Raw genomic sequence first — 13,744 nt, 5'->3', positions numbered from 1 at the left:
AGCATGAGAAACAAAGTCTCACCAAAGGCACCTGGAATGTAGGTCTATCCAAATGTTTCATGGAAGTAAACTGTATCCCATGAACTCACAGTTAGGACCTCTCATTCATCCCCCCCCCCCCCCCGGGCCTCTTGGCATCAAATTTGGAAAAATATGTTATGATTTTGATGCACGACTCTGTAAGGGCAAGAAAAAACATGGGAATGGTCTAATTCAGGGGTTCCCAACATTTTGAACCCACAGGCCCATTTGGAATTCTGACATGGCACAGTGGCCACAACAAAATGGCTGCCATAAAATGGCTGCCACAGGAGGTAAAGCCAGCCACAAAACGATTGCCGCAACTTAACTTCAGTAATAGTGTAGATCCTTGTGCTGTGGTGGCGGTGGCTACCAAAGCAATGTTTAAAAAAAAAAAATCTGCACAGCCAATGAGAAGCCTTGCTGGACATGAGCCCTACCTGGGCAAAAGAAACTCAGTTTCTAAATACACTTGGCAGACACCAGAACAGGTGGAAGCAAGCGCCGTGGTACTCACAGGTGACATGTTGGTGACACGTGGTACTCACAGGTGACACTTTAGCAGTAGGGAGCTTATTATGTTCTTTCTGATTGGAAGTCACCTGGGTGCATCAGCGTAAGGAGAAGCGGAGAGAGTCTTCTGTAAATGTCATGGTGAGCAGGCAGCCTAACAGTTTACTAGTTGAATTCTCCTGCCCTGTGAAAGCTATGAACAGTAGCAAAGGAAGCACACTGGGAGTATCCCACGGAGAGGATCTTTTAAGAAGAAACAGAGAAGTCTTATGCGTTAGCCTAGCATTTTATTTCCTGGATCTAAGGAATTCTCATAGTGACTTCAGAATGCTTCTTTCCATCTGTAGCCAGATGGAGATGGAACGTGACGCCCATGGAGATGGAACGTGACGCCCATGGAAATCAAAATTTAACAACTTTCCAGCTGGAAAGTTGTAGCAACTATTACTTTCCTAACCATTGTGGCTAAATATAAGGGCTGTTGTGAAAATATGCTTTCTCTTCCCAGTCTTTCTCTGCTTCCCCCCCACCCCCTCGCAATTTTCTTATCAGTCTATTAGGATGCCAGAAATCTTGGGTGCTTGTGCCTACGCTTTTTCCCCCCCAGTGCAGTATTTGGGATTGCTTAAGATTGTCCGTATCAGAGGTGTCCAACTCTGGCGCTTCACACTCTGTATTTCACACTTTATCTGATATTCTATCTAGCTCAGGGGTAGGAAACCTGCGGCTCGAGAGCCGCATGCGGCTCTTCTGCCCTTGCACTGCGGCTCCACGAGCCGAGCCGCCGGCCCCATCCTTGCCCTCCCTGCAGGCAGCAGGGCAGGCGCACCAATTGCCCGCGGCCGGCTGGGCCGCGCCGCGGGCTTCCCCTCTTGCCCGCCCCGTTTGAGCAGGGCGGTTGCTTTCCCGGCGGCTGGCGAGGCTGAGCCACCGGCTTCATCCTTGCCCACCCTGCAGGCAGCAGGGTGGGGGCACCAATTGCCCGCGGCCAGGTGGGCCGCACCGTGGGCTTCCCCTCTCGCCCGCCCCGTTTGAGCGGGGCGAAGTTTTTTTCCCGGGAAGCATGGTGAGGCTGCTGCTGGTCCCATCCTGCAGGCAGCAGGGCGGACGCATCCATGCGCTTCTCAGAATGAGTGGAGTAAAAGGTAAAAAAACCCAATATATACAGTGTTATCTTTATTTTAAATGTCAAAAATTATTTGTGGCTCCAAGTGTTTTCTTTTCCAGTGGAAAACGGGTCCAAATGGCTCTTTGAGTGTTAAAGGTTCCCTAATTGCCCTGGGTGAGTTACTGTTTGTTGTTGTTATGTCATCCTGTTCTATGGATTTAGGGTTGGATATTGTTTTATGGTTTTAACTGGACTTTAATGGTTATTTTTATTGTTACTGTTTTTGACCGCTGTTCACATGGTTTTAATGGTTTTAACAAATTTTAGTACATATGGTCACTATTGTGACCCTTGTTATATATTTTACATAGATGATGTTGTGCACCGCCCAGAGCCCCTTGGGGATTGGGCGGTCTATAAATTTAAATAATAAATAAAAAAAATAAATATGTTGCTTGGTTGTACACCACCCAGAGCCCTTTGGGGGTGGGCGGTGTATTAAATGTAATGAACAAACAAACAAGCAAATACAGAGGCTCATGGACTACAATTCCCATTAGCCCCTGCTGGCATGGCCATTGGCCACAGGCATTGGGAATTTCAGTCCACGAACAGCTGAAGCGCCAGAGCTGGACACCCCTGTCTATGTAATGGTATAGTTAGGAACCAGATTATTTGCAAAGCTTGGTTGAAGTGACCAATAAAACACTCTGTCTCCCCTCTCACTTTTTTTTATTCCTTTTTTATTAATGAGCTTGCCCAGCTACCCACGGCAGTCGACCAGTTCAAGTCAGCGTGTTGTTGCTTGCAGTGGGCTCTAGCGGTGGTATCTCCTGCGCCGTTAAGAAGTGGTTTGGGCGCTTGAGCTGGGCACTAAGTAACATGAGAGGGAAGAGTTGGTTCTTACAGGTTAGCAAGCAAGTAATCGACCAGTCCACACCGAGGCATCTGTCCTGACATGGCATCCGTTTGCTGTTTCTCGTAGTACTTCATTATCTCCTGAACAATGTCTCCCACGCTGTAGCCTTTCTTGGCTGCTTTGTCAGCCAGCTGTGGAAGCTTGGCCAAGTCACCATCTTGCTCGTTCATGAATGTCAGGTTTGGCACATTGAATTGTGAAGCAACCAGCCATTGGAGCACAGCTTGCAGCTCCCTGTTGTGTGAACTGTTGTTGGAATTCTGGTTGTTCACAATCACTTCAGAACCTGCTGAACCCAGCTGTCTTCCGTGGCCTCTTCCGTCGAAGTCGCTGCCATTGGCCATCAGCATGCACAGCTTCATCACAGATTCTACCAGCTGATCAATAAACTGTTTGTTTATTTGTTCCATGTTGTCATGCATCTCCGGGCTCCCGTTTGATTTTGAAAAGGACCGTTGCTGTCTGTTGTCAGTAAAGGGAGGCTGCTTATAGCCCCTATCGGGGGACCCTTCGTCTGAACTGAATCCAGCTTCCCTCAGTACTTTCTGGATGATTGACAAGAGAATACTTGATATATCCCCTTTTTGGGATTCAAGCTGAGCGTCTTGCCTTCCCCCGCCATGTTTTTGGCCATATTTGGAACCGCCAGACTTGTCATGAACGTAGCCAAATGATGTGGTGTTGGTCTCACGGACACCTTGGTCCTTGTTTTTTTCTAGAAGGTGTTGCTGAATCAACATTAACGCTGTTACAATAAGGTCCTTAGCATACACATCCATTGAGCAGTGCTTGTCTGAGCCTTTGCTTCCACTTTGATGAGGTCTCATTTGTCCATTCCCCCTGTCCCTCCCTGGGCCGCCGTGCATTTCACCTTTCAGCGACGCAAACTGGAGCCCCTGAGATCTTGAGGCTGATTGGCAACCTGCCTTCAGTGCTGCAAATGCAAGGCTTTGAGATTTTTGCTTGTCGTCCCCGGCCAACGCTTTAAACAGGCGCTTCACCATTGCTTCCAGAATTTCAGTCGACTTCTGTGTTCCTGCGTTGAACAGGTTCTTCTTCACCGTGTTAACGAAGTCTGAGTCTGTCATGAGTACCCCTGTGACGTTGTGAAGGTTTTTCATGGTGGAGTCAATTAAATCAGATATGACATCTCTGGTATGTTTCAGGAGTACTTTCTTTAAGACGACGCAAGCTGGGGGAGGATGCTTGCCTTTCTGGACCTTCATGGTCTTCATAAATGAGAACATCATATCCGAAGCCACCTGGTTTGCGTACACCATCAGCCCTTTGCTTACGGAAGCATCGTCTGCCTGTCCCGACGGTTTCCTTTGACACACCTGCCTGTCTTGCCCCTGTCTGTAGCCATTCTGGTTAGCCTGATTGGACATCTCTCCATAAAAGAGCGAAGCCTTTTGGGCGTCGTCATGAGACATCTTGGGGGATGGCTTACCGTATTCCTCACCGGATGTAAGCTTGCTTCCAGAACCGTGGGAATTAATCGACTGGCGGATGCACCTCCCGCTGCTTTCGAGTTTATCCTTCATTTCTTTATGTGCCATTTGAACCACCAAGGAACACAGCTTGTTAACATAATAGGAAAGGTCATCTCCTCTTTGACTACTGGAGCCTCTAAACGACGAGTCGCTACCCTGGGACATCCTGTCGGTTGCAGAAAAATCTTGAGCGGATTTATGAGGCCTGGAGGGGGTTAGTGCATGCTGGAACCCAAGCGCGTATTTCTGAAGGTCGTTGCTGAGCCAGCTCACAACGTTCAGTTCTTCAGAGGAGCCTTGCTTGAAAAGGCAAACGGCTCCTTCGGTGTTGGAGTGGTTGTTTTTCTCGTTATCCTTTATTACAATGACTTCCTTCTCTTCGAGATTACGCAGGTCAAGGTCAGGGGAAGGGGGAGCAACCTTCGGTCTCTTGCTGTTCTGGTCTTGGCTTGTGTTAAGGCTGGAGACGTCAACAAAGCAGATCACTTTACGATCCTGATCCTTCTGACTTTGGGCACTGTAGAGGTCTACTTTGCAAAGGCCGGCTTGACTGTGTAACCAGTCAATCTCTTGTTCCATACTATTCGTCCGAAACCAGAATTGTACCCCCGGATGCGGAGCGTTCTTGTTTCAGTTTTTGCTGACCCTGCCCCACTCAAGATGTTGCCTCCTCTCTCAGCTTTCCATGCTCTTGTACTGGCAGGTGGCATTTTCTTTTGTGTGCACACATGGTTCCCATGACGGCAGTGACATCACAAAGCATCAGTATCATCCACCAGCCAGTGATGCTTAACCATGTTTAACATGACTTTGTTACTTTCTGTTTCCCATCACTGAATCTCATACAAAAATACACCCAGAAGATGAAAAGATTTAGCAGTTTTTTGTTTTGGTTCCGAAATATCCATCATGTTCAGAACATTGTAGAGGAAACATTGACCGACGATAAACTTTGTTTTGCCACAAATGAATATTGTTAATTGCGCTTGTGTGAAATGCAGCATTTTCCAGATTTTGAACGTCTGGCAGGAGAGGTCTTTCAAAACCCTTTGGTCTTTTCTGAGGACCTCTCAAAGAAATCTTAATCTGGCCCTCCCCAAACATTTGAATTTGCTATTTTTATCTGGTGCTTCTTTTCTATGACTATCGTCTTCTCTCCTATTCCATATTGTCTTTGTATCCCTTTATAGCAGTGGTTCTCAACCTTCCTAATGCCGCGACCCTTTAATACGGTTCCTCATGTTGTGGTGACCCCCAACCCGAACATTTATCCATTTTACAGATGGAGAACACTGATGCAGAGAGTCTTAGGCGACCCCTGTGAAAGGGTCGTTCGACCCCCAAAGGGGTCCTGACCCACAGGTTGAGATCCACTGCTTTATAGCTTCCTTTTTCTTTCTCTTTTATCGTTAATCATTAAAAGCCAAAATACATCGGAAAGGACCCTGCACCCCACGAACCTGCTAGCAGTCAGTCGATGAAATCTCCCTGCCTCCTCCTTCCTTCTGCAGCCTGCTTGCTCTCTGAATGACGTAGAAACTAAAACATCTCAAAACATCGTGAATTGGGTCCAACCAACATTTGGGCCGGAGAAAAGGAAGAAGGGGTTTCCTTTAACCCCTTCCCCAAAAAGGCTATGCTGGGGATCATGGAACCTGCATGGGTCAAAGCCACATTTATTTATTTGTTGAATTTCTACCCCGCTCGTCCCCGAAGGGCTCAGGGTGGCAATACGACAAAAGCAATACTTCATTAAAGCAGCAATTTAAAAAATCCTAAAACGCTATAAAACAGCTGAAATAGTATAAAACATCTTAACAACCAGGATGGTGCCTTAAAAACCCCAAATAGTCCCCGGGAGGCCAGTAAAAGTAGATGATAACCTGGCTGGCCTCCAGAAAAGGCCCGGCGGAATAGCTCCGTCTCGCAGGCCCTGTGGAAACAACTCAAGTCCCGCGGGGCCTTGATCTCACTCGGGAGCATATTCCACCAGGTAGGGGGTAGGACAGAATCAGCCCTGGCCCTGGTCAAGGCCAGCCGGGTATTTTTCGGGCCAGGGATAACCAGCACAAAAACAAGGCCTGCCCTGACCTTTTAGTGACTTAACATATACACACATACAGGTGCAGGAAGCCTCAGCAGAATTATGTTGCCTTTGGATTTTGCTTGTTTCCCAGTACTATAGAATTCTGTAGTTGTGGAGCAGCTTCTGCCTGTGTATCCCTAGCCATCTCCTCTTGACCTCTTGCGTCGTATTAGAGAATACAATGAGCTGCAGGGAAGAAAGTGGTATCTTAGGATCTTTGGTGAATGAGGTTATATACCTTTGAGGCTTCTTTTGTTGTGCTACTCTGGTGGTTCTGGAGAAGGAGGAGGAGGAGAAGGAGGAGTTTGGATTTATACTCCACCTTTCTCTCCTGTAAGGAGACTCAAGGTGGCTTACAAGCTCCTTTCCCTTCCTCTCCCCACAGCAGACACCTTGTGAGGTTGGTGGGATTGAGAGAGTTCCAAAGAACTGTGACTAGCTCAAGGTCACCCAGCAGGAACGTAGGAATGTAGAAACACATTTGGTTCACCAGATAAGCCTCCACCACTCAGGTGGAGGAGTGGGGAATCAAACCTGGTTCTCCAGATTAGAATCCACCTGCTCCTATCCACTACACCACACTGAGAGGGCAGATCATCCTATTAATCTATATACTCACCTTTCTCCTGAGCACATCAGGACCGAAGGCAATATGAAAACAGTTGGAGAAAAACAGAGGTTAAAATGATTCCCCCCTTGGGTTAGGCTTCAGATGCCTCTGAAAGCTCTCCATATTAATTCTTATGGTCTCGCTGGAAAGCAAGGCAGGTAGGAGCTTCCATGACCTCTTCAAGGAAGCCGTTCTCCAGACAGGAGGCAGTCCAATTTGGGCAATTGCAGGATGTGCCTTAGATACAGGAGGTGCTGATGGTAGACCTTGCTGAGAAGAAGGAAGCCGCCATATGAGAATGTGCTGGGAGAGATGGCCTTTCAGTTATTCCAGCCTCGGGTGATTAAGGGCTTTAAAGGTCAGCACTGGCCATTTGAATTGAGCCTGGAAACTCAGTGCAGCCTGTCGAGAGACCTCAGAGTGGAAGTGATACTGTCCTGTTGGCCAGCCCTCAATTATAAACAGCCTACTGCGTTTCTCACCAGCTGTAGTTTCTGGATTGTTGTCAAGGGCAGCCCCATGTAGAGTATGTTACGGTAACCTAGCCCTGGGGGTACTGATGCATGGAGCGGGGTGGTGTGACCAGCTCCAGGTCAGGAAATATCTGAAGATTTTGGAAGTGGAGCCTGAGCTGGGCGGGGTTTGGGGAGGGGAGGGACTTCAGTGGGGCATAATGCCATCGAGTCCACCTTCCTCGTGAAGCGATCTTTGCTGCCTAGATATTAGTTATAATCCCAGGAGATCTCCAGGTGGTGCCTGGAGACTGGCAACCCTGATCAGGGGGCCTTCAGAGAAGTGCAAATAGGGAGTGCTCTTCCCAATAGGGAGTGGATAAGAGCAGGTGCATTCCAATCTGGAGGAACCGGGTTTGATTTCCTGCTCTGCTGCTTGAGCTGTGGAGGCTTATCTGGGGAATTCATATGAGCCTGTGCACTCCCACACACGCCAGTTGGGTGACCTTGGGCTAGTCACAGCTTTTTGGAGCTCTCTCAGACCCACCCACCTCACAGGGTGTTTGTTGTGAGGGGGGAAGGGCAAGGAGATTGTCAGCCCCAACTCTTCCTCCTCCTCCTCCTCCCTAACTTAAATGAAGCAACAGGAGATCAGATTCCAGCAAGACTTCCAGGTTCCTGACAGGGTTCTTCAGCAAAAGCTGCACCCCAGAGGAGCTGTGCATTTGGACGAATGGCTCTTCCCGCCAGCGCCATCCTCATTTTATTTGGATGTGGTGTCAGTTTGTTCTCCTCCCTCTCCACTGCTAGTTGACCACCACCACATTGAGACACCAGGCTGGGAAAGAATGGTGATTTGTCCAAAGTAATACATAGCTGAGCGTCACTGATGACAACACTCGCAGAGCTAGCGTGGTGTAGTGGTCAGAGTGTCAGACAAGGATCGGGGAGACCCAAGTTAAAATTCCCACTCTGCCATGGAGGTTTGCCTGAAGCTCAAGCCACTCCCTATCAGCCTAGCCTGCCTTCGCAGGGTAAAATGGAGGACGGGAGACAGATGTAAGTCGTTTTAGGGAGAAAAATGGGGTACAAATTAAATAAATAAATAGAGCAGCCTTGTGTCTTAGCTATTGTTTTGGGGGTTTAAGAGATCAAGATTGGGGTTTTTTTCCCTTCCGGGTGTCTTCACAGTTCCAGTTTTTATTATTTTTTTTAAATGCACAGTGCTTCATCCGTGCCGAAGAGCGGTATGTGTATGAACTGGGCTGCTTGGTATCCACTTGTCAATTTGCAGTGCCGCCTGACTTATTTTTCAGAATAAATTACACTGAATCTTGGCGGTCAGGATCTAGGAACAACACGGAAATATCTAGGAATTACACAGAGAGGGGAATAACACGGGGCAGGGGGCACAAAAGGTATACGCAAACCTGCTCCGAACCTGAGCTTCCAAGGAACTTCCATGCTCCAGCACTATCAGTGCAGTCTTAAATGGAGTTGCATCTTTCTAAGCTCCTTGACTTAAGTGGATTTAAAAGTGTGATTCTACTTTGGATTACACCAGTATTCATCCTTTTCTGTTTCCCCATCTCTGACCTTTCTAAAGGATATTTGCCCTGTTTCGTCTTGCTGGAGCCAAACAAATGTTTCATACTCTACTTCTTCCTCAGGTTTTTTTTTTTAATTTTTGGATTGATTTTTTAATTTTTTGGATTGATTTTTTGGATTGTTTTTCTGCCAGCAGAGGGCCCCATTTTGGGGGGCTTCTTTGTAGTCTCTGACTGTGCATCACACACATCAGCAGAGCTTTGATTTGGGAACTTCTACAGCTAGTTTTTTAGGCACACACCAAATATTTCCCTCAGAGGCACAGTCTCAGCGCAAGGGGGAGGAGTTCTATCCTCCAGTTCCCAAAAAGATAGCACCTAAGAAACTGAAAAGCACCTGTTGCAGGTAAGAAGGCATCAGGTCTATGTAAATTTGTTGAAGGCTTTCATGGCCGGAATCACTGGAGTGTCGTGGGATTTCCGGGTTGCATGGCTATGTTCCAGTAGCATTTTCTCCTGACATGTCGCCTGCACAACACTCTATATGTAAATTGCCTGTTCTTCGTATTGTCAAAGGCTTTCACGGCCAGATTCAACCAGTTGTTGTGGGTTTTCCGGGCTATGTGGCCGTGGTCTGGTAGATCTTCCTGTTCTTCATTGTCTTTGTACATCACACAGGATAAGACTAGTATGCTAACCTACCTGGAGACGGGAACAGTGCAGTTATGAAAAGATAGTATCGGATACATCTGGTTTGGCTTTCATGTCTAAGGCATAATGCCTCGTGAAAGGCCTGCAGAGCTCAGTGAGAAGGAACCATTGGTTGATTGTATAGCAAATGTTCACAAGTAATGACCTCTGATTGCCTCCGGAAGAGGCTTATTGGGAGCTTATTGCAGAGTTTAATAATAGTTGCAAACCGGTGACTGTGCGGCTGAGAAGAGAAGTATTGTCGCTCCTTTGGGCCTGAGTACCACAGGAAGAGACCCAGGTGTTTTCTGAAAGGGTCAGTTCTGCCCAGACAGAGTTGTCATGCAGGCAATGCAAGGCGCTCTCTCCATTAGAGATTGGCTTAGAAAAGTGAGTGAGACAGACCAGGTCCTGATTCAGGTAGAACCCGGAGGTTGTTTGTGAACATAAGAACATAAGAAAAAGTCTGATCCAGCAGGCTTTTTCTTATGTTCACAAACAACCTTTGATAGAAAGAGGGTATCCAAAGCGGAGGACTGGTTGAAGCCTGTAGAACTGCAAATAAGGAGGGAATACATTCCAAGTGTACAATTTAGAGGATCTCCTTGTTGAGCATATTGCATCCAGGAAGGCAACCTTGCAGGTGAGAAATCTCAGGTCACAGACAGGAGTTCCAAGGGACTCCTCTTTGGACAAAGTGGGGAGCAGCCCTGTATCAGCAGTCATGACACAGATGGACTCAAGTGGGCTTGAGAGAACTTATTTTCTCTATCTTGACCTTCTTGAGAGCCAGTGTGGTGAAGTGGTTAAGAACAGCAGACTCTAATCTGGAGAACTGATTTTCGTTCCCCACTCCCCCACATGAAGCCTGCTGGTTGACTTCAGAGTAGTCACAGTTCTCTCAGAATTTACCCCCACCTGCCTCACGAGGTGCCTGCCTGTTGTGTGGAGAGGAAGGGGTGGTGATTGTAAGCCACTTCTTCTTCTTCCATGTATTGTAAGGTCTCCAAGTTGTGACAGTGTTTGTAGCTGTTCAGTATTAGAAGCTCTGTGTGCTTTCTCTCCGGACTTTCTGCCAACTACTAGTGTTGGATACAGCAAAGCTGAGCTCTTCGCTGAAATAATATCCTGGTATTTCAAACAACTATTTTGTGATATGTGAGCTATTCTGATCTTGGTACCAGAATGTGGTGTTTGTTTATTACTTTTTCATCTTGCCCTTCATCAAAAACCGCTGAGCTGCACATGTGGTTGATTATTCTGTTCTCCACATTATGCTTACAACAGCCTTATCAGGTAGATGAGGCTAAAGAATCACAACTAGCTCCATTTTACCCAGTAGGCTTTTTGGTTAGATGTCAGTCAGAGCCCGGATCTGGCTGTTCAACCTCAGCATCCCACCGGTTATATCAGTGGTTCTCAGCCTTCCTAATGCCACGACCCTTTAATACAGTTCCTCATGTTGTGGTGACCCCCAACCCTAACATTTATCCATTTTACAGATGGAGAACACTGATGCAGAGAGTCTTAGGCGACCCCTGTGAAAGGGTTTTTCGACCCCCCAAAGCGGTCCCGACCCACAGGTTGAGAACCACTGGGTTATATTAAGTAGTAGTTGTGAATATTAGATATCATTTTAGATCTTTGAAAAAAATTTCTGTTGTCGTCTTTAGGTTCAGAATTTAACCCTGCGTAGCCAGAAGTTGGGTGTGTTGACTAGTTCGCAGAACGGCTCCCCAAAAAGCAGCAGTCAAGCCCAAGCATTAGCGATGTGTCCTAATAAACCTATCACCAGCACCAAAGCCAGCCAGTCGGATCCTCTGGAAAGCAAAAGAAAAGGAGACAGCCCGACCGCAGAGCCTCGAAGCCCGGCTGTGACGCGAACATCAAGTATTCACCAGCTCATAGCACCAGGTAGGAGGTCAGACTTTAAAAGGCTGTTCAGTGAAAATGTGCTTGATTTGTTTAAATCATTGTCTTGCGTACATTTCTGTTGGTGGACAATACATGAAGCTGCTTGTTTATCTGGGATGGGGAAATCAAAGTTGTATTACTAACTTTACACTTTTCCCTAGGACTTTGGCTGTCAGCATTACTATTTGACACTTCTGTGGCAGGGTCATAGCTACTGGTTGCTTGTACTGATGTGGAATTTCCTGTCTTTTTTGCTTTGGGAGAAGAGTCATTGGCTTGACGCATGCATGGTTCTTGTTATCTAAGCAGCCTGCCCATTTTTCCATCAAGGGATCTTAAATGCTCATAATTTTTTTCCAATGTCACTGCTGTCAAGTTGCAGAGCATCATTGCATCGTTCTTATCAAAGTTGTATTTGCACAGCTGCTGCAATTTGGTATGCTTCTAGTTCAGGAGTCTGCAACCTGTGGCTCTCCAGATGTCCGCGGACTACAATTCCCATCAGCCCCTGCCAGCATGGCCAATTGGAGAACTTGCAGTTTTGAAAGATAACACAGGCAATGGGTGGGTGTGACTCATTTTATCACTAAGTGAATTCCATCTTCTCTTCCAAGCCTACAAAAGTCAATCAAGTAATTCAGTTTCCACTGCATAGGACCCAAACTGGTTTCCTAATAGGAGTTCAGCATGGCCAATTGGCCATGCTGGCAGGGGCTGATGGGATTTGTAGTCCATGAACATCTGGAGAGCCGCAGGTTGCAGACCTTGTTCTAGTTAGTCCAGCATACCTGAATGAGGATATACATGTGGAGGTCCCACAAAGACTTGCAGGGGGCATCTCATTCCCCCTCTCCCACTGTTTCCTCTTTTCTCTCTCAACTTTTCCTGCTTCCTTCCCACCCATGAGCCAGCCTGCCTTTATCTGACCTCCTGTCTTCAGCTTTCCCTCCCTCAGCAGCATCCATCCAGGACAACTATAGCTCAGTTGTGTGAGGCTGGCAGTTGGGCCAAGCCCAGTTGCATAAGAGCTGTGGGGGAGGGGTCACCTCAGCTTCCCTTCTGTCCCACTCCCAAACACCCTTTCCTTTTCCCATCTTCTTTGCAGCCCCCATAAATTCATGTTTCCATGCCTACTTCTTTCCTTCCCATCCACCAACCTACCTTCTATCTGCCCCTCACTAGCCTGCGTGGTGTAGTGGTGAAGTGCAGGTGGATTCTAATCTGGAGAACCGGGTTTCATTCCCCACTCCTCCACCTGAGTGGCAGAGGCTTATCTGGTGAACCAGATGTGTTTCCACACTCCTACATTCCTGCTGGGTGACCTTGGGCCAGTCACAGTTCTTGGGAACTCTCTCAGCCCCACCTGCTTCACAAGGTGTCTGTTGTAGGGAGAGGAAGGGAAAGGAGCTTGTAAGCCACCTTGAGTCTCCTTACAGGAGAGAAAGGTTGGATATAAATCCAAACTCCTCCTCCTCCTCCTCCTATTTGTTTGTTTGTTTATACCCCACCTTTTTCCACAATAAGGACCCAAAGCAACTTGCATCATTCTCCTCTCCTCTGTTTCATCCTGAGGACAACACTGTGAGTTGGGTTATGCTTAGGTCAACTACATCCGGCACTCCAGCAGAATAACAAGCAAAAGGGGTTTGAGCCTTGGGCCGAAGAAATGGAGGGGCTCGCAGTAGCAGCCGGGAATATATGTGCCTGCCAATGATAATATCCAGTATGGAAGACCCCATTATAGAGACTTTCAGATATTATTCCAATATTTGCTGTTTTTGGTTTTAGGGGATAAAAATATTCCATTTAAATGCTGGGCTGTTTCTGTCCAAACAGGGGTCAAAATGAGTATTCCACACGTTGGGAAAGAACCTTCATTGAATTTTTTTTCCCCCAAGCTCCCGTCCTGCTTTCTTTTTTCTAATGGACACATAACATAACTCACAAATGTATCATTCTGTAGTTTAACAAAGCAATTTCAATTCCTATGGAGAGAATCGAGGTAAGGGAGATAGCCAGGGCTGAGGTGTTCTGTGGTTCCATGTAAGAATGGAATTTGCTGTGAGGTGAAGAATTTGGTTCCTTTGGTTCTGGTGGGTTTTCCGGGCTGTGTGGCCATGGTCTGGTGGATCTTGTTCCTAACATTTCGCCTGCATCTGTGGCTGGCATCTTCAGAGGTGTATCATGGAGGGAAGTCTGTGTATCACAGAGAAGTCTGGACACAGTGTGTAACAGACTTCCCTCTGTGATACACCTGTGAAGATGCCAGCCACAGATGCAGGTGAAATGGTAGGAACAAGATCCACCAGACCACAGCCACACACAGAAAACTCATTACAACCAGTTGAATCCGGCCGTGAGAGCCTTTGACAATTTGGTTCATTGTCCATC

General features: G+C 47.1%; 2 protein-coding genes across 6 annotated transcripts in view; one reads left to right on the top strand and one right to left on the bottom strand.

Annotated features, from left to right (window-relative positions):
• The window catches only part of PHC3 (polyhomeotic homolog 3), a 76,111-nt gene that overhangs the window by 39,577 nt on the left and 22,790 nt on the right, over positions 1-13,744 (top strand). For all 5 annotated transcript variants that reach the window (XM_048506131.1, XM_048506130.1, XM_048506128.1 and 2 more), the window contains one exon: positions 11,113-11,353. In XM_048506131.1, coding sequence (XP_048362088.1) covers positions 11,113-11,353 — 241 coding nt within the window. The remainder of the gene's footprint in view (positions 1-11,112; positions 11,354-13,744) is intronic.
• AKAP4 (A-kinase anchoring protein 4) lies at positions 2,447-4,743 on the bottom strand. The gene has a single exon (XM_048506134.1). The coding sequence runs from the start codon at positions 4,631-4,633 to the stop codon at positions 2,546-2,548; it is 2,088 nt and encodes a 695-aa protein (XP_048362091.1). The 5' UTR covers positions 4,634-4,743; the 3' UTR covers positions 2,447-2,545.

This window comes from Sphaerodactylus townsendi, linkage group LG08 (genome assembly GCF_021028975.2).
Source record: "Sphaerodactylus townsendi isolate TG3544 linkage group LG08, MPM_Stown_v2.3, whole genome shotgun sequence".
In the NCBI taxonomy this organism is placed as follows: domain Eukaryota; kingdom Metazoa; phylum Chordata; class Lepidosauria; order Squamata; family Sphaerodactylidae; genus Sphaerodactylus; species Sphaerodactylus townsendi.
This window is presented reverse-complemented; position numbering and strand designations above follow the sequence as displayed.